General features: G+C 44.0%; 2 protein-coding genes across 5 annotated transcripts in view; both read right to left on the reverse strand.

Moving 5' to 3' along the window:
* Positions 1 to 1,141: 1,141 nt before the first annotated feature.
* On the reverse strand, positions 1,142 to 12,008 carry map3k9 (mitogen-activated protein kinase kinase kinase 9). Its single transcript, XM_026298943.2, has 11 exons — positions 11,618 to 12,008; positions 10,053 to 10,466; positions 7,240 to 7,420; positions 5,027 to 5,175; positions 4,652 to 4,827; positions 4,280 to 4,520; positions 3,794 to 3,916; positions 3,513 to 3,654; positions 3,252 to 3,364; positions 2,217 to 2,978; positions 1,142 to 1,599 (listed from the first exon to the last, which is right to left on the reverse strand). Exons 1-11 carry the CDS (start codon positions 12,006 to 12,008, stop codon positions 1,142 to 1,144), a joined length of 3,150 nt encoding a protein of 1,049 aa, XP_026154728.1.
* Positions 12,009 to 16,195: 4,187 nt separating this feature from the next.
* slc8a3 (solute carrier family 8 member 3) overlaps positions 16,196 to 17,835 on the reverse strand; it is a 95,099-nt gene continuing 93,459 nt past the window's right edge. For all 4 annotated transcript variants that reach the window (XM_026298973.1, XM_026298963.1, XM_026298953.1 and 1 more), the window contains one exon: positions 16,196 to 17,425. In XM_026298973.1, coding sequence (XP_026154758.1) covers positions 17,049 to 17,425 — 377 coding nt within the window. In that variant the 3' untranslated portion in view covers positions 16,196 to 17,048. The remainder of the gene's footprint in view (positions 17,426 to 17,835) is intronic.

The raw sequence follows: 17,835 nt of genomic DNA on the forward strand, positions 1-17,835 counted from the left end.
AATCCATAAAATAAATAAATCAATAAATACAATGAAATAAATCAGTATAAATAACCAAGGATTAACTTCCACATGCCACCAGGGCCTGTTTCACCTGCGCTCCACTCAACACTCATGCAGTTTGTTGCTCACATGACCAAAAACATACTCTGCATTTCTCATCCAATCTAAACAACAATTTATGAGGCAGACAATTTTTACAGAATTAAAATACAAAATTCCCTTTTTAGTTTAGAGAAAAGTTTCTCAACTGGCAGCTCAGATTCCAACAAGCTGCTCTGACAGGGTCACACACCAAGGCTGAGGAGTAAATTCTTGATACATCAGGCCTGACTTCCTGACAGCATTTTGATCAAGTCAAGCCCAAGCTTAGAGACATTTTTTTAAAATGGTAGAGTTCACCTTCCAGGGCTCAAGACAGTGGCAGACATTATTGTACTGACACTGTGTCAAGACTGTGGACTGCTAAAGCAAAGAAGTGCTCATATTATACAACAACATCTTGGTGGGATGTTGTTGGGATCCCATCTCTGGGATGTTAGTCTGTAGAGGTGATTGGTGCAAGTGCTCAGTACAAAAACAGGAATCCATCATCCACTAGCACAGGAGTGAGAGATATACAGGTGACTTCAAATAATACAGATAATCAGACACAGACAAATAATCACAAACAGCGTTTTTTTTTTTTGACGATGGAGAAAAGCTGAAGCTTTACATTCATGATGCTTTCCAAAAGTGCACTTCACTAAATGCACAATCTTCGAACCATGCTTGAAATTAGGAAAAGCATGTAAAGCTTTGTGAAACGGTCAATGCCATTCTGCTATAAAGCCATTCAAAGGAATCAAAGAAAACGGTTCCCAGACCTGGGTCAAATAATATGTTGAAATACCTTTCAGGGTTTGTTTACCACAAATACAACAAATGTCAGAAAGGTAAAATATTCACCATAAATTTCCTCAGAATCAGAATCAATGACAGCACTGTAGATGGAGAAAGGTGAACCACCCCCAAAAATGACCACTGACAGCTACAAACACTGTGTTTGTGAGCACTAACTGACCCAGACCTGTAACTACAGGAGCAGTCTCCTCTTTGTGATGGACTGGTGAAGGCCAGGCTGTTTGCACATGGGGCTGAGTTAGGACCAGAAACCAGGTCTGTAGTGGTAAGGTGAGTCTTTGGGAAAACTGATCTCTGGTTTGCAGAGAGGGACGGTTCCATCCCGGTACTGTCCCTCATCTAGCTGATCCAACAGGTTTTCATTCCTGCGGGGGGAGTAGGGTGTTGGGGCATCCATGGGGGTAGGCGGCACTGCTGGGTCTCTCCCAAACTCTACAGTGGGGGGAGTCTCTGTGCTGGAGGTGTGGGCGGGGGACTCGCCATTGCCCAGGTTTTGTCCATTTCCCCTAGGCCTTGCTTCTGCCCAGAACACATCACAGCGTGCACGTGGTGATGGCCGAGGCCGAGCTACAAAGTCCAAGGTTTTTGGGCGTTCGGGAGCACAGCGGCGGCGAGGTGTTGGAGGAAACACGATATTTGGATCGGGGAGCCTGGGGACTTCAGGACATTCTTCTTTCAAAGCCCTGAACCCACCTGCTGTGGTTGAAAAGACATAAAGTATTGGTGATTTTTTTAAAGCTCAGGTAGTGGCCAACGAAGTTTCACATTCATTTTGAGGAATTTAACAGCTAATCTCTTTTAGGCTGAACCTAAATACTTCCATTAACAACATTAACATGCTACAATGTTCACAGTTACAATGCTAACATGCTAATGTTTAGTAATGCTAAATGTAACATTCATTTTACAGGTGTTTGGACAAAAGGTCATTTTAACCTGATGGTGGATTGGACGGTCACATTACACCCAACAATTCATCCAATATTTGTCAAGACATTTTAGTAAAAACCACAAATGTCAACTGAGTGACTGTGTGGCAGCAAAGGCTGGTAGGTTTCATCCTCTGGGGACCATGAATGTCTGTACAAATCGTGTTGACAATCCATCAAACACAAGCCTCAGATATTTCAGTCTGGACCACAGGATGGGTCCTTTAACCAACCATTAGGGCTATGCAGCTACCACAGCCAAAGAAATATACAAGCTTCATATGGTAAAGTATGAGAGGACTAACTATTATCAATCAGTATCAGCCCTCAAATATCCAAACTAGTAAAATATCTAACTACATATAGTTGGTATAAAGATTTTACCCGTGTTCTCTAGCGCAGTTTTCTCTGGTAATGGTTCTAGATTATTAGGAGGGCAGCTCTTCTTGATGGCACCGTCTGATGGTGTCCGCCGCAGGCTACGTGAGGAACTTGGAGCGGAGGGCACATGTGTGGGTGTGAGAGACTGGCGGGGGTTACGCTTGAAGCTCTCGAGGTGGGTGTTGACCAGTGGGTTGACTGGGGTTTGGATGGACGGATGCTGCGGTGGGAGAGAGGGCTGTGCGGGTGGACGGGCGTGGCGGTACTCCAACAGCTCCTCACTGTCAGAGCGCAGCAGAGAGCGGGTGGAGTTGCAGTCTGACACGGATGATAACGACAGCAGTGTGTAGGAGGAGGGCAAGCCTCGCTCAGGTAGTGAGGGTGCTGAGGCCTTTTGCGGGCTTTCCCGGCGGAACAGTCTGCGAGTCGGGGGGCTGGTACTCCGCCTCTGGCCCCCTGCTCTGTGAAACAAACCCTCCCATCGTGGTTTTATGCTCTCCTCTGGTTGGGCCAAAGTCAGCAGATTGCAGCCCAGACCGACAGCTGCCAGCAGGGCTCCACAGCCCAGGAGGACCAGTTCGGACCGCCGGCCCCCAGCTGGGCTCCTCCTGCACAGCGGTGAACCTGGGACCTGGCCACTGGGGCAGTACTCATCTCCGTCACTGTCAGCAGCAGCTGAGTGGTTGTCTTTGTGGAAGGGAATGCAGAGGTAGGACTGACCAGGAGCTTCTCCTGGCTCAGTAGTGAAGCAGCAGTCTTCATTTTCTTAAAAAAGGATTATTCACATCTTAATATCAGATACATTCAAAGAAACGGTTCATTCTGCAGGGTGGACGAGTCATGCGTATTAAACAACACATGACAGTTGACCCATGGTCCTTTTACATTTACTCAGCTGGAAACATGCACATCAGCTCAACCACTAATAATGTTTCTGTCTGTCACTACTTTCACCATCAAACTGTTCTCTGTGTTACTGAATAGCTTGGTCATATGCCAGAGAACATACTCTAGATCTGCTAAGCTCGGCCTACTCACCCATCTCCACAAGGCTTGGCACCCCAGGCACTGCTGGACTGTGTCTCGGTGATCTGCGAAGGTTCGGGGCGCTGCAGGACCGCTGCCTGCTGCCCTCGTGGGGAGGCTTCACACTGTCAGAGAAAAAGGATGGAAAACACAACAAGTGGCTCAGGTTTGACTTTCCATTTCTATTCAGTTTGTGTGATTGTGCCCTAAATGACAAAAATGACCTAAAAAGATTAATGTTACCAGGAAAGGGTAGCTGGCTGGTAGCATTACCTGGCATCAGCGCTGTGCTCCCTGTATGGGCCAGACCCACGGGATCTGCCTTTCTTCCTGGACCCCTTCCTTTCACTGTCCTCTTCATCTTGCTGAAAACACGAGGTGCGACCCCAGGCTGTGCACCCCTCCCCTGGAGTAACTGCAAAACAAGACATTATTTAAAGAAAACATTAAGGGAAGTGATAAATGGCTTATGATTAATGATAATTGTACAATTTTTGGAATGAGCAGTTTAATCAGATCAAACTCAATAATTATAAGATTCTTATGGTTATTACGTTGGATGGCTCGCAGGCGGGGTAGTATCGGGGGACTGGTTGGAGGACTGGAAGTGCTGCTGAGCAAACTCCTCCGCCGATCATGTGAGGGAGACGCTTGCACTGTGATTTTGTGCTGAAAATCTAAATCAAACACATGAAAAGGAATCAAGGAAGGAATTAGTCTATTTTACACCTGACGTTTTAAATCTGCTGTTTGAATCTAGACAGAGAAATTACAGTAACTATGCAGTTTATTTTATACACCATTAATGTCTCTGTGATCTTTTCCTCTACGGTGACAGATTTAGCCTCAGCATCAGGCTAACTTGCTTTGAATGAACAGTAAGGTGAAGATGAAGTCCAGGTAGGTAAAGGTGGCAGTTTAAGTCTATAATGATATAGACTAATTAGGATGCTGAACACACAACACTCGTCTTACATCATCAGATACCTGCTCTAAATTCAGTCCAACTAGAAAACCCGCTCAGAGTTTGTTTGCCGTACCTGAAGGCAAGCTGATCCTGTTGCCATCCTTGAGTTTAAGGCGGTTGCGGCGGAACTTGCCCTGCCTGCTCTCCACGTGAGGCTTCTCCTGGTAGAGCTGGTGAATGATGATGTTGAGCTCTCGCTCCAGGATGTGGATCTCTCGTTCAGCTAGTTCCTGCTCGCGCCTCCTCAGCGCCTCCTCCTGACACTTCTGCTGCAGCGCCGCTCGAGTCAGCTCCTCCTCCCACGATCTCAGTTCCTGAGGCAAGAAGGATAAGGGATGAACCAAAACCCCAAACCTTAAACTTCCTGACAAACAGGATCATGTACACATACGTCATAAGGGACTGTAGCAAAATTGCAGGTTTTTGTCTAAATTCTTATTTTTACCTTCTCCTTGGTCCTCAGCTGATCGAACATTTCCTGGATCTCCAGTTTCCAGTCATCCTGCAGAGAGTGGAAAGACTCCACTGGCATCTCAAAAAAGCCTGACTCCTCGATGGCTGTCAGCTGATCCAGAATAGTTGTGAAGTGCGGCCGAGAGTGAGGGTCTGCACTCCAGCAGTCTGTGGCCAAACATTGACAAACAGTCTCTCAAGTAAAAACTATTTATGTCTTTTCAAATGCTTTCAGAAAATAATACAATGCAATGCACTGTTTGGGTATTTAATGCAACTCAGATGAGGCTGAGTCTTTTTGGCACAAAAACCGATGCCTATTCTATATTTTCTCCAATACTGAGCATGAAATATCCATCTGTCTTACCCTCCATTAGACGTGCAAAGGGCTCAGGACAAGTCGAGGGAATGGGCAAGGCCAATTTGTTCATTGCGACTCCATAAGCCACTGCAAGACCATCGATACCGCGAAATGGAACTTCTCCTGTCAGCAACTCCCACAACAGCACACCATAACTTTATTGTTAAAAAAGAAAAGAAGAACGTACCAAATGAGGTTGAATTGATCTGGAAATACTGTTTTAGGTATACACCTTCAAATAACATGCTTCCACTGATGCTACAACGTCATCCTGAGATAAGGGGCTTGATGTATGTGTAAAAAACACAGCTGGTTACAAAGATAAATGTGAGCGTGAATATATGAATGTCAAGCATTCGAGTACATGTTAAAAGGGATTAGACTGGCACTGGTTTGGACTCATAAATACCAAAGTGAATAAGAAAAAGACAAAATAAGAAAATGTCAAGTGCAGTAAATAAAACATCTGACAAATGCAGAGCTGTGACTAAATCGCAAACAAATCAGGAATGAGCTGAAAAAGCATTAAAATTCTGGAAAAAGCAGATCACAGAACAACAGCCCAGGATTAAATGGCACAAAAAAAAGCTCCGACTGTCTACATGTCACAGAGGGCAGAGTTTTACAGAGCCTGCTGCCTGCTTTCTGCCTGATCACACCTTAATCCTGCTTTAGGTGGAAACCCCACAGTCACAGTTAATGCTGCTGGATGTGTAAAGACAATGCAAAAGCCAAACAAGCCTTCAAACCAAACAACCAATCTCATTGTGTTTTAAGTGTGAAGAAGAAGATTGTTGTCAAGCCAGAGCAGACACCACAAAGCTTTTACTGTAAAAATATAAAGCCATGTCTGTTTTGATAGTTTTCATTTGAGGAAAAAGAAGAAAATGCAAAAATGAAAATGGGCACATCAATCACTAAATTCCCAAAACATGATTGCTGAGATCCTCAAGTTGCAAATTACCATAAGCAGAACTACGCTCTAGATTAGTTGGCAAAAGCATTTGTGTCTTTGCTGTTGCTGTGCCTAAGCCTTGGAACACTCCTCCTACTTGGATCTAGTTCTCTCTGTCTATTGGGGTTTTTAAGAAAATCTCTCATTTTTTTAGTTTCTGGTTTTAACTGACTCCTATCTGTTTTTATTTCTATGCTTCTTTTTATATATTGTAATGTTCAGTACAAAAGGCCAACATTTACTGTTAATGCAAATAAACTGAAAATTCAACTCTCTTCAGTCAAATCCATCATCTATACCCACTTATTCCTTAACCAGGCTCACAGGGATCAGCTGGAGCCTACCCTGGACAGGTCCCCAGTCCATCACAGGGCCACATAGAGACAAACAACCTCACACACTCACACTCACTCCTATGGGCAATTTAGAGTCACCAATCAACCTGACATACATGTTTTTGGACTGTGGGAGGAAACCAGAGTACCTGGAGAAAACCCACGCAAGCACAGGGAGAACATGCAGACTCCACACAGAAAGGCCCCTGATGGGTTTCAAACCAGGAACCTTCTGGCTGTGAGGCAACAGTGCTAAGCACTCATCCACTGTACTGCCCTCATTCAAACAGTATATACAATGGGTAAATCGAAGTGAAAATTAGAAGATGAAGGGCTTTTTGCTGTTATCCAATTCTCCATTTCTAAATGGATTTGGACTGAATGGAAGGTACATGGAATAGGGCAGTCATGTCTGTGAGCAGAAAGTATCTCTCTTCCTTCCTATAAACAATTCCTTTGCAAACCTTTGCACCTTTGTATGTATAAATAGTATTACATACTTTGGTTTAAATGCTCTATAAATTCCTTTTCATTCTCTGATTTTAGTTTATTGTTTATTGCATACACAGCCTGAGGAGAACGCCATCTTGCATTTCATCAGACAAACAGAAGAAATGCTTTAAACTATGCTCTCATTGTATTTGTCAGTGTTAAATCTCTTAAATAAGTCAGAGACACAGACGATTGTCCATGGAGGTTTTTCTTGAGTACATAAACCTACTGCTCAGTGTAGTATATTTATAGTGGATGTACTTGTTCCCTAGTTTTGTACTTATACTCCTGAAACACAACACTCTGTTCTTGTCTGCTTCGTTACTATGGCAACTGCTGCCAGAGCTGAAGCCTTCCATGTGGATAAACTGCTTCTCTTTCTGGCTCCGTTTTCAGACATGGCCTTGTTTGTTGCGTAAATTCGCTCCTCTGCCCACCTCCAAACGTCGCTACCCTTGGAGAACGTGGATGAGCGGATGACTTCAGGCGCCATCCAGGCGTAGGTGCCGGCGGCGCTCATCTTGGTGGTGCGGTGCCACTCTCGAGCGAGGCCAAAGTCCGTGATCTTCAGAGTCTTGTTGCTGAGGTCTTCCATCTCGACCCGTTCAAGGATTAGGACTGGAGCGGATACGTGGGTCGGCAGCGGTACAGGGGAAGAGGTGTGGGGATTTCGGTTGCAGGATGGGGAGGAGGTTGAAGGATGTGAGGGGGGGTGGATTGGTGCAGATTGGCAGGTGGGTTCATGGTAACGAAAAAGGTTTCAGGTAATCATCAGCAGGGGTTGGAGAAACAGGAGTCCCACAATAAAACATAATGCATGTGGAAATGCACGAATCAAACACATAGTGGTTGAACAAAAGAGGGTGTGGTTGGTGAAGGCCATGATGACAGGATTGGAAGGATAAAAGCAGAGGAGAGAAAAGAGAGAACAAACAGAGAAACCAAGAAAGTGAGCCACTGCAACACAGGAAAGCAGAGATGAAAAACACTGACCTTGATCAATGCTAATGATCTCACTGCGTAACATCTCAAACAAACACTGATACTACGCTCAAACTACAGAAATAGCCTGTTACTACACACCCGCATGCTTTAACAGGCTCTAAAAAAAAATAACCCACTCCCAACGCACACAAGCAGAGCAGGACTCCTCCTAACCACATGCTCTCTCTCCCATTCAGCTCCACAATGCCAGGCCATCTGCTGCGGCTGTGCCCAGTGGAGAGGGTGTGTCTGCAGGCTGCGGTGCACATCAAGCGCCCCTTCATCTGCTGCTCATGGGACTCTAACGCGACTGAGGCACTTTCTGAAGAAACTAAACCCTAACCTGTGGCTAAATTACACCCAGCTCCTTCCATAAGAACATTTAGAATATGTGGAAAGTAAACACCACTACATGAAGTGGTATCATATCTTACTCAGGGAGAAACATGGAAACAAGATGTGCTGCTCACTCATGTCCAACCTGAGCTAAGTTCTAACATCAGCAGGCTAAAATCCTCAAATAATAATGTGCACTCTTACCCAGTAGCATTTACTCATTAGAACTTAGCACAGCTGTTAAGGGGGTAGGTTCCAGTTTATGAGCCTTTGAGAAAAACAACTCATGGATGCAGAGAAAAATCTTGACTTTGCGTCTTTTTGTGGGAACAGAACCATGTCATTACCACAGCGCTGCATCACAGGGTGGGTCTCAGTGTACCCACATCCTCCCCCTCACAGGGGAAGTGTATCATGAACAACTACTGTAACCAATGATTAGACGAAAGTTTCTCAATTGAGGAGTCTGGACCCCACAAGGAGTCATGGGAGATTTTTTAAACTGATGTAAATCAAACAGACGTGAAACCCAATTTCTATGTACTGCATGAAGAACTCCCACATTGCTCCAGAGGAAAACTTGACGCTGGTTGTCATACCCATAATTCACCTGACACTCTCTAAACTTCATGAATGTGGGGAGACAGGTGAGTCCACCCTGCACTGTCCTGTACGGCTTCTTTTCTGTGAGGACGTCACGGGTTTTCCCCACAGAGCCCAGGATGGCAACTGGTTAGACTGACTTAACAGTTTAAAGCAGCCGATTGGAAGTGTCTGATCTGATCAGCAGAGAACGGGCCAATGGCAGGCGAGAAGCTGGGTGTATGTGGAGAGGCTGGGGCAGAGCACTGGGTAAATCCTCCGTAATAGGCTTGGGATTTAGGGGATCCAGTTGGGTAAAATGTAAGATTACAGCTGCTCCACAAACACACATGCAGACTCCTTTTCCTTTCTGTTCTCATTTCTGAATTAGACGACATCAGTGCAAATTGCTGCTAATTCAGCATGGATTGGATACGGTGGGACTTTATTTTATATATATATATATATATATATATATATATATATATATATTTTTTTTTTTTTTTTTTTTTTACATTGTTTACATATTACAGGTGCATTGACTGATTTATTGTCCCCTAGTCCAAAATGACCATGATATATAACTGTGAGGGCTTTAACAAGGTTTTTGTTTAAATTTTCCAGATCATGACTTTATTGGCTTTAATTTTAAAACATGGGCTCAGTTTGTTTTGGGAATTATTTTCCAATCTGCTTTTAACAGCAAAGAAAACATTTATTTTCCATGACTAAACACTGTGTACAGGCACCAAACACTTCTAATTTCTCATTGAACTAATAAAGATTGAACTCTACAACTTAGCTCTCTAAGACAGATCATTAATATTGATGATCACTCAGGTTATAATAAACCTTATAATGTGCCAAAACTAATGACAAATGACCTTCAGACTGTCCCAGAGACTGTGGTGATGTTTCAGGATTACTTTGTGACCAAATACTCACAGCAAATTTACACTGAATAATCACTAACATGAAACTAGAGCCAAGGCAATGCCAACTACACCTCTGGACAATCAACAGAAAAGAAAACAGTTTGTCGATGATCAGTTAACAATTTAAACCATTTTCAAAGAAAACAGGAAGATTTACTGCTTTTCTCACTGCAAATTGAATATCTTTGGGTTTTGGATTGTTGAGTCTGACAAAACAATTTGAAGATACTGAAAACTGACACTAGGAGACCTGTACACACTTAATCATCATATAAACACTGAAATTGTAATTCATTCATATTCTGTTGAAATCAGTGAATCAGGTGATAACTCCAGAAAGTTTCCACTGACATAAAGAGTTTTCTTCCAGTGGAGAAATGTGACATTAGTAACAGACACAGGGGGAATCTTACTGTTGCTGGACTTGAGGTCTCGGTGGATAATGGGGACGATGGCCTGGTTGTGGAGGTAGTGCATGCCCCTGGCGATCTGCACGGCCCAGTCCACCAGTGTGCAGGGAGGGATGCGTTTCCCTGCGAGGGCCCGGTTGAGGGAGCCGCCCCGAGCGTACTCCATCACCAGGCACAGGTTGGGCTCCTGCAGACACAGCCCCAGCAGACCCATGATGTTGGGATGGCTGAGCATGGCGAAGAGCTTGGCCTCCTGGCGGACGCTCTCCAGAGTCTGCTCCACATCCTCGTCCGGATCTCGCCGTGCTGCCTTCACTGCCACCTCTGCGCCTCGCCACACTGCACGGTAGACTTTTCCAAAACCACCCACCCCGATGATTTCCTCTAGAGTCAGCTCTGAGAAGTCAATCTCCAGGACTGAGGAGAGAAGCAAGAGAAGAGGACAAAGTTTAGACTTAGAGAGTGAAAAAGAAAATAATACAATGCTGTGTTCCTCTGACATATTTTGAATCTGTACAAGGCAGTCATATCCCTGCTCTAAGACACTGAAGGACGTTAGAGGTCAGGGTCAGCCTGTCTGGAGCTGGTAGGGACCAGTGCGCGCTTTAAGAATCTTAAAACCAGGTCATTCACTTGAAGGATGTTTTCTCAAAGCAGTAAGCCACCCTGCTGCCCCACATACTGGATGTGGTGGAACTATCCCTATCCCCATTTGTCCTAAATGTGTCAGGGATGTTAGGAGAAGAAGGGATGAGCAGAAAAGAAGAAAATCTTTTCCATGGTGTGTTTAGATGAAAGAGTGTGTGGTGGTGTAAACAGGAACCTTTTGTGTTTGGGCTGTTGTGGGTTTCTAACAGTCTTCGAAGCAGACTGACCTTGATGAATTTTTCAGGTGGGATGGTATGTGAAAGTAGGCCAGCTGCTGCTGAGTATGAACACATGAAAGCCAACAAAGGCTGAGACCGCCAACAAAGCCAGCTGAGGCGGTGTGCCCCCCCCCTCACACAGCTGGGTGCTAAACTAGTCAAACACTGTGTTAGTGGCTTGTTTGTGCTTAGATGCAGATGGAGAAGGCAGGTTTTGTTGATGCAGGTCATCTTTTTGGGCCACAGCTCATAAGGAGAAATAGAAATGCCTTCACTTCAGTCTCCACAGTGCTGTGCACAAAACATGCCACTGATTGTGCTCCCCTTATCTACCAGAGGCCCTGGCTGCACATTTATCTGCAGAAGCTTCTAAAGAACAATCTGCATCACAATACAAACACGTGCATAAGGAGCCAATGGATGCATAACAAAGCTGCTTTATTCCTAATGAGAATATTTGCAGCTGCATGTCCTGTTCCTTCAAACTCGCTTTCTGCACAGGATGCTGCAAACATGCAGTGCACCGGCGGGTGCATCAGTGTTTGACAGCCAGTGTGATGCTCGGCCGGTCTGTTTCTAGGCCAGCAGGCGTGCACTGCGACTACCATGACACAGCACTCAACGTGGGGTGCTCTGGCCTTCTAACTCGGCTGTAGTGATATCACACTTATCTCAGCAGCAGAAGCACAATGGGATACTCACGGTGCAGAGGAGGCACAGAGTACTGTTGCTCCGAGGTGTCCCGGATTTCCTCCGGAATGCCTTTTCCTTTGCTCACATAATTAGACGGGAAAATGCCGACCCGGTCTGCTATCATACCGGTCCACCAGCCTTCATCTCCCGACACCAGGGAGTCCTTGGACAGGACCTCCACCACGTCCCCTCGCCGCAGGCTGAGCTCGTCGTCCGCAGTCGCTTCATAGTCGAACACGGCCGTCCAGAAACCCGGAGCGGCGCGTCCCGCATTCGGCGCGGCGCTAATGCCATTCTCCGGGGTGGGCCAGCGAAAAACATCTGCCTCTGCTTCTTCCGATGAGGAAACGCACACCTTGGTACCCAAACTACTGTCCAAAGCGGGTTTGAAGACATCCATGGACGCGATCCATAGGGGCGACCCTGATCACTGCAGGCGCATCCACCTGACGCGGCTGTGGAGCGGCTTGGAGCGCCCTGCGTCTGCACTCACGCACAGCTAAGTAGCGGCTAATCCCGCACACAAACACTGCGGGAAAGTGGAAGCACAATTCTCCTGCATCGTCTGCTTCAGATCCAGCTGGCTGCTACCAGACACACAGCTCCGGATTCATGATTTTCAATGCACAACCCTACACCCAATCATCGCTGTAACGCAGAGGTTTTTATTTTAAGCCAATTGTGCCAAAGTGCGAACCATCCGCCGCTTCCTATTGGTCCAGCGGCACGTCAGAAACAGTTTCTGTCCCTCCCTCCTTTCAGCGGACACTTCACAGCGTGAACCTGCTCCATGCAGTTTAACATGTATCAAGGAAACATTCCTTCTCCCCAATTCATTTCCTTTATTAGTTTTATTAGTTTTAGAGACCTGCAACAACCAAACAAACAAATAAACAAACCATAACAAAACACGACAACAGACTAGGTTGCAGTTATTGTCATTTCTACTTTTGTTCACCTGACTGAGGTTACTTTTCTCCAACTTACCCCATAATTCCCTCCTTTAGTCCTTTAGCTTTACAGCAAATCTGAATTTGGTATATTTGTGATTGTCAAAATGTAAAAACTGCCTCTGCACTCTGGGCTACTTTAACATTATGAAAAACAAAACATACATAAGATGTGATCTAAATAAACACAAGCTGGAGGCTTTGCATTGAGATATGCAGTAAAATGCAATTAATGGACATGGAGATACTGATTTCACAGCAGCAGAGTGAAGTGTAGCTGCAGGGCTGCTGAGATTAAAGAGGTTTTTAATGGGACAGAAAGACCCTGCAGAACTAGACGAGAGCAGAAAAATAACCATTTCGGAATAAATATCTGTCCTAGAAACCACAGCTGTATGCATCCACTTTGGACTTTTACACTGCAACAATGTGGGGATTGGAATTTTAAAGCTAATATGACAAGGATGTAAAAAGTCTGTTTCTGAGTCTGTGGCATTATCGACATGCAGCCTGGTTTGAGTCAGTCAGTCCAGTGTGAGCACAGGAACCAGGAAGTTGTTTTTACTCCACAGTAAAAGACCAAATCGAGTCAATCTGAAAACACTGTCAGCTTTGGAAATTTGCTTTTTTATTTTGACATCTCATTGCAGGCCAGGAAAACACACCCCTCCATTAAAATGTGCCCCTTTTCTGTTACACAAAAACAAAGTCAAAAGAACAGTATTCACCCCATCAATGAAGCTTTTCTGTGTCTCACATCATCATCAACCACAAAGTCCATTTGCTGTAAGGTGATATTTCACTTCCATCCTACAGGCTGAGAAAAAAAAGACTGGTGCTTTGAGAAGTGATGTGTGTGTGACAATTATTTTTCTAGCTTTTACAGAATTAAGACATGTATTGAAAGACAAAATGACAGAACGTATTTAGAGCTGCATCCTTGTGAAGACCAACAACAACACTGCCCCTGCACACGAGTGCGAAGAGGATGCACAGCCTGGCTTCAGCGTGGCAACATGCACAGCACACGAACACACACTGGCCAACGCTCAGCTCAACACATCCCGGCAGGAAAAATGAAGAAAACAACCAAAGAAACAATAGAAACAGCCACTAAAGGCAGAGATCAAGTTAAAAACACTGGCACTTCCATTTGAATATACCTGCTGAAGTCGAGGCTCAAAACATATTTCCTGTAGCAGGATTTGAACAGAGGAAAGGGCGATAAAATGAGCCTCAGTAACTCCAAAAAATCAAATAAGAACTTGAGAACTTCACACGTCCACTAACACTGGCTCAGATGAAGCGACTGCAGATAACCTGTAGATGAGATGTGTGACTTGTGTCGACATGCTTCTTCCCCCCAGGACACCTATACTGTGTCAATGTAAACATACACTGAGCATTATGTACATCATGTGGGTTTGAGTTGCCTCTGAACAGGACAGTCAGCCCATCTGACTGCCCTCCCTCTTGTGCAGCAGTGGACTCGTCGCTCTACTTTGAATGTGTGTGTGTGTGTGTGTGTGTGTGTGTTTATATGCAAGAGAGATAGAAATAGAGTGAGGTGAGCAGGTGTGGTCCAGGGCCAGGAAAACAGCATCCGATTCAGCCACAAGACATATGTACAGCACTGCTCACCACAGAGGAAGAACACTGAGGAAGAGGAGGAGGCTATTAGAGGAGTAGAAGAAGAAGGGACGACCACAGGGACTGGAGACTGACATCCCCCTTGTGGAAATACAGAGTCACTGCCACTTACTGTCACTTCCATTTTTTTTTTTTGTAACTTTTCATTTTTGTTAATTTATTTTTTTTATATATACCAGATGTTGCATCCCATCTCTTTGGTAATCTCTTGGGTGATTTTTAAATTAGCCAAGAACTTTCTGATTAAATACTAACATACACTTGCAAATAAAGTAATAAACACATTTTCTTCTGCCCTTGGGAGTTTCAAACGTGTAATTTTTTTTCTCTCGTTTTAAAAACAAAGCACCAGTCATGTGTTAAACAGCATTCAGCATCGTTATCATATTCGACCTGGAGCTACCTGCTGCTCTGACACCCACCCCTGCAGCTCTTCACCTGCTGCTTCACTCAAGAGTTTCAGTCCAAAATGGAGCCTCACTGACATCTGTAAAGTTGTGACGGAAAATCATGTTGAATTATGAATCATTTTTAAAAGCATTACCACCAAATAAGACATAACCATCTTGACTTTGCGTGTGGCTAAGAAAAGAAATATTATACTTTACTGCTAAATTTAAAGCTAACAGACATTTTCATATTAACAATGAGCAATATCCAAGAGAAAAGTGTCTGCTTCCCTCCAGCCCTATGGACCATTTTAGCCTCTTTTAGCTCATTGTTTTGAGCTAAAAGTTAGCTAACATTGTTTCTCAAATTTAGCAGCTAGCTTGCAAAGAAAGTGGAACATTAGCAGAGAAAGAACCTTGTATTTGTCAGGTGAGTTCAAATCAGAAGTAAAAACAATGAATATTTGACTTAAGTTTATCAAGTTGGCAAAATAAACAACTCCTACTAGATGCTAATGCTAATGCTAGGACATTGTGTGCTAACACAAACCTAATAGAGAGCCACAGTTCAACTATGACATCTGTGAAAAACCTGTAATAACACAAATGGAGCCTTGGAGCATAAACCTGCTCAACAATATGACACATTGTTCACTCCATGTCTGTGGACTGGAGGTTTAATGTTATTAACTGTTTCATTAATATTTCTGTTTCTGCAGCATTTAAGACAAGGTTCATGATTATGACGTAAGATAACAGCTTAGAATGAGGGAACCTGGAACGTTTTATGGGGAGCTGTAATTTCTTGTGAAGATTACAAAAGTTTCAACTCAGCCACTTAGAAATTTAAATAGCGGACTCCCAGAAAATAACGAGTCTTTTCAGAAATTCACATGAAAAAAAATCTTAAAGTACATTTCACAGAGATAAGAAAGCTACCAGCTGTTGGCGTATTTGTGACAGTGGTGTGTTTTAGAGCTGCAACAATTAAATGATTAGTCAATTCACAAAAAGTATTCAGCAACTATATCGAGTAGTGATATTTCAAAAAAAGTGTTTTTAGCCCTTCAATAAGGAAGATTTCCTGCTGTTCTCTGTTTTATATTCCTGTAGTTTTGGACTGGTGGTCAGACAAAATGTATTTATGTGGCTTTAAAAACCATTTCAGGGAGAAACTCTTTAGTTTTACAGCAGAGCAATGAGCTGCTCAGTGTGGGGAGCTGCAGCTAATGCCTCTCCCTCCACAGGCACTCTGTTCAGTTCATAGTGACACTTTTAATATTGGCCTTTTGCACATGTACAAGTAGAAGTCTCCATAAATAGAACTATACAGCAAAGTGCATGGAAGGAACAGTACAAAAATACCTCTGAATTTATCTCTGCAGCAACACATTGTTTTTGTTTTTTTTTTTTTTCATTTTTCAAATTTCTGATTGAAAAGGTGAAAACTTGAGTGAGACCAAGATATCAGTAAATAAATAAAATACAATGTCATACTTTACCTAGGCAAGATACATAACTTTTAGAAATGTGAAGACATCGTTCCAGTATATAGTTTGAACCCCCCACCCCACCCCATCCCTCCCACTTATCCACAGCAACCCTCTGTTGTTAGAGCAGGAGCTCACCACATTTAAACAAATATTCAAAATATACAGAAAATATGGAAATATATATAGATACGTATAGAGTACGGAAGTAATGTTCAGGGCAGTTTGACCATGTTCACTGTGTCCGCCTGTTTAAATGGTGATTCATCTGCCAGTACGAACTGTCACTGTTGCCCCTCTTTTTCTTCTTCTTCGTGTGATTTCTGCAGCGCTCCTTAGGAAACTATGCAAATAAAAATAAATACCATGAATCCATCCCACTGTCACTCACCATCAACTTTCCAGTCACGATATAATTTTTCGTTTCTCCTTAACATAGATCAGAAAATAGTTCTTTGATTCCTTTTTGTGTGTGTATGTTTATTTATTTATTTTTGTTTTATTTATTTTTTGCATTTTTATCCCCAAAATACTTTTTAAAAAAAGTAATTCTCGTCAAATGTTGAGAAAAATATAGACCTCTGATGAACTCAGCTCTCTCCGGTAATAAGACTGCAGTTTCTTCCAGTGGAATGCAGGACCACCTCTTGGCACCGGCATCTTCTGGACTCGGCGCTAACCCAATCCCAACTGTAAGCACGCTCCAGCAGGCTTAGGATGGCGCTCCTGCAAGCCGGGCCTGTCAGGACTAGAGGCCAGGACACTCCACTCCAAGCATCCTTACAGAAGGGGTTGAGGGAGAGAGAGGGAGAGAGGAAGAGGGAGGTGTCTGGGACAACCTCTCCTCTCCTTTTATACCATACAAGACTGATCCAAATTCCACAGTGAGCTTTCACTCTTACGTCTGAAGTTGTACTTTAAATTTTATGTTTGCGTCCTCACACGCTGAAGTCTGTCCTGTTTAGAAGCCCTCTATATGACAGTAGGACTCCAGACTGGAGAAGAGGATGTAAAGAAACCAGAGGCTGAAAAAGAAGGCTGATGTGGCCAGTCTGTGTCCCCGGGGCCCACCCAGTTCTCCCCCGATGTGGGGGCGGCGCCGGTAAAGCAGCACCGAGATGGCCAGGAAGGCGAAGATGGTGAAGAGAGTGACGGAGAAGGCCAGCGAGCCAGCTTCCACCACAAACGGCTTCCCTTTCATGTGCCAGTAGATGGCCGCCACTGACCAGGCCATGCCGATTCCCAGGAAGACGTTGACGGCGTTGCTGCCAGTCACGTTCCCGATGGAGGCGTCTGCGTAGGTGTCATGGACTGCTGCCACCTTACTGGCAAAGGTGTCTGTGGAGAGCAAAGTGTTTGAATTATTGATATGAACGTTCATCCTCGACTATAATAGGACAAAAAATGTAATCTAAGGACACTTACTACGTATGCAACACTGTCATTTGATCAAGAGCTGGTGTACATGGGGAGGGTGACTGTAAAGCCTGTCCAGAATTAAATGTGGTCTCTACCATTGGAGCTTAAGCCTTTTCAAAAGTGATCAAGACCATGACATGTGGCTGAAAGCTCTAAAAAAAGCTTTAAGGTGTAATATAAATACATTTTGTTATATCTATTTAAAATGAGCTTCTGATATAGGATGAAACTATGACCTATTTAAATGAGACCTGCATTCATCAGCACATTTACACTTCTGTTGATTCTAAAATATTTAAACCACATCAAGGTGCCAGCACAGTGTTTAA

This window comes from Mastacembelus armatus, chromosome 22 (genome assembly GCF_900324485.2).
Source record: "Mastacembelus armatus chromosome 22, fMasArm1.2, whole genome shotgun sequence".
In the NCBI taxonomy this organism is placed as follows: Eukaryota; Metazoa; Chordata; class Actinopteri; order Synbranchiformes; family Mastacembelidae; genus Mastacembelus; species Mastacembelus armatus.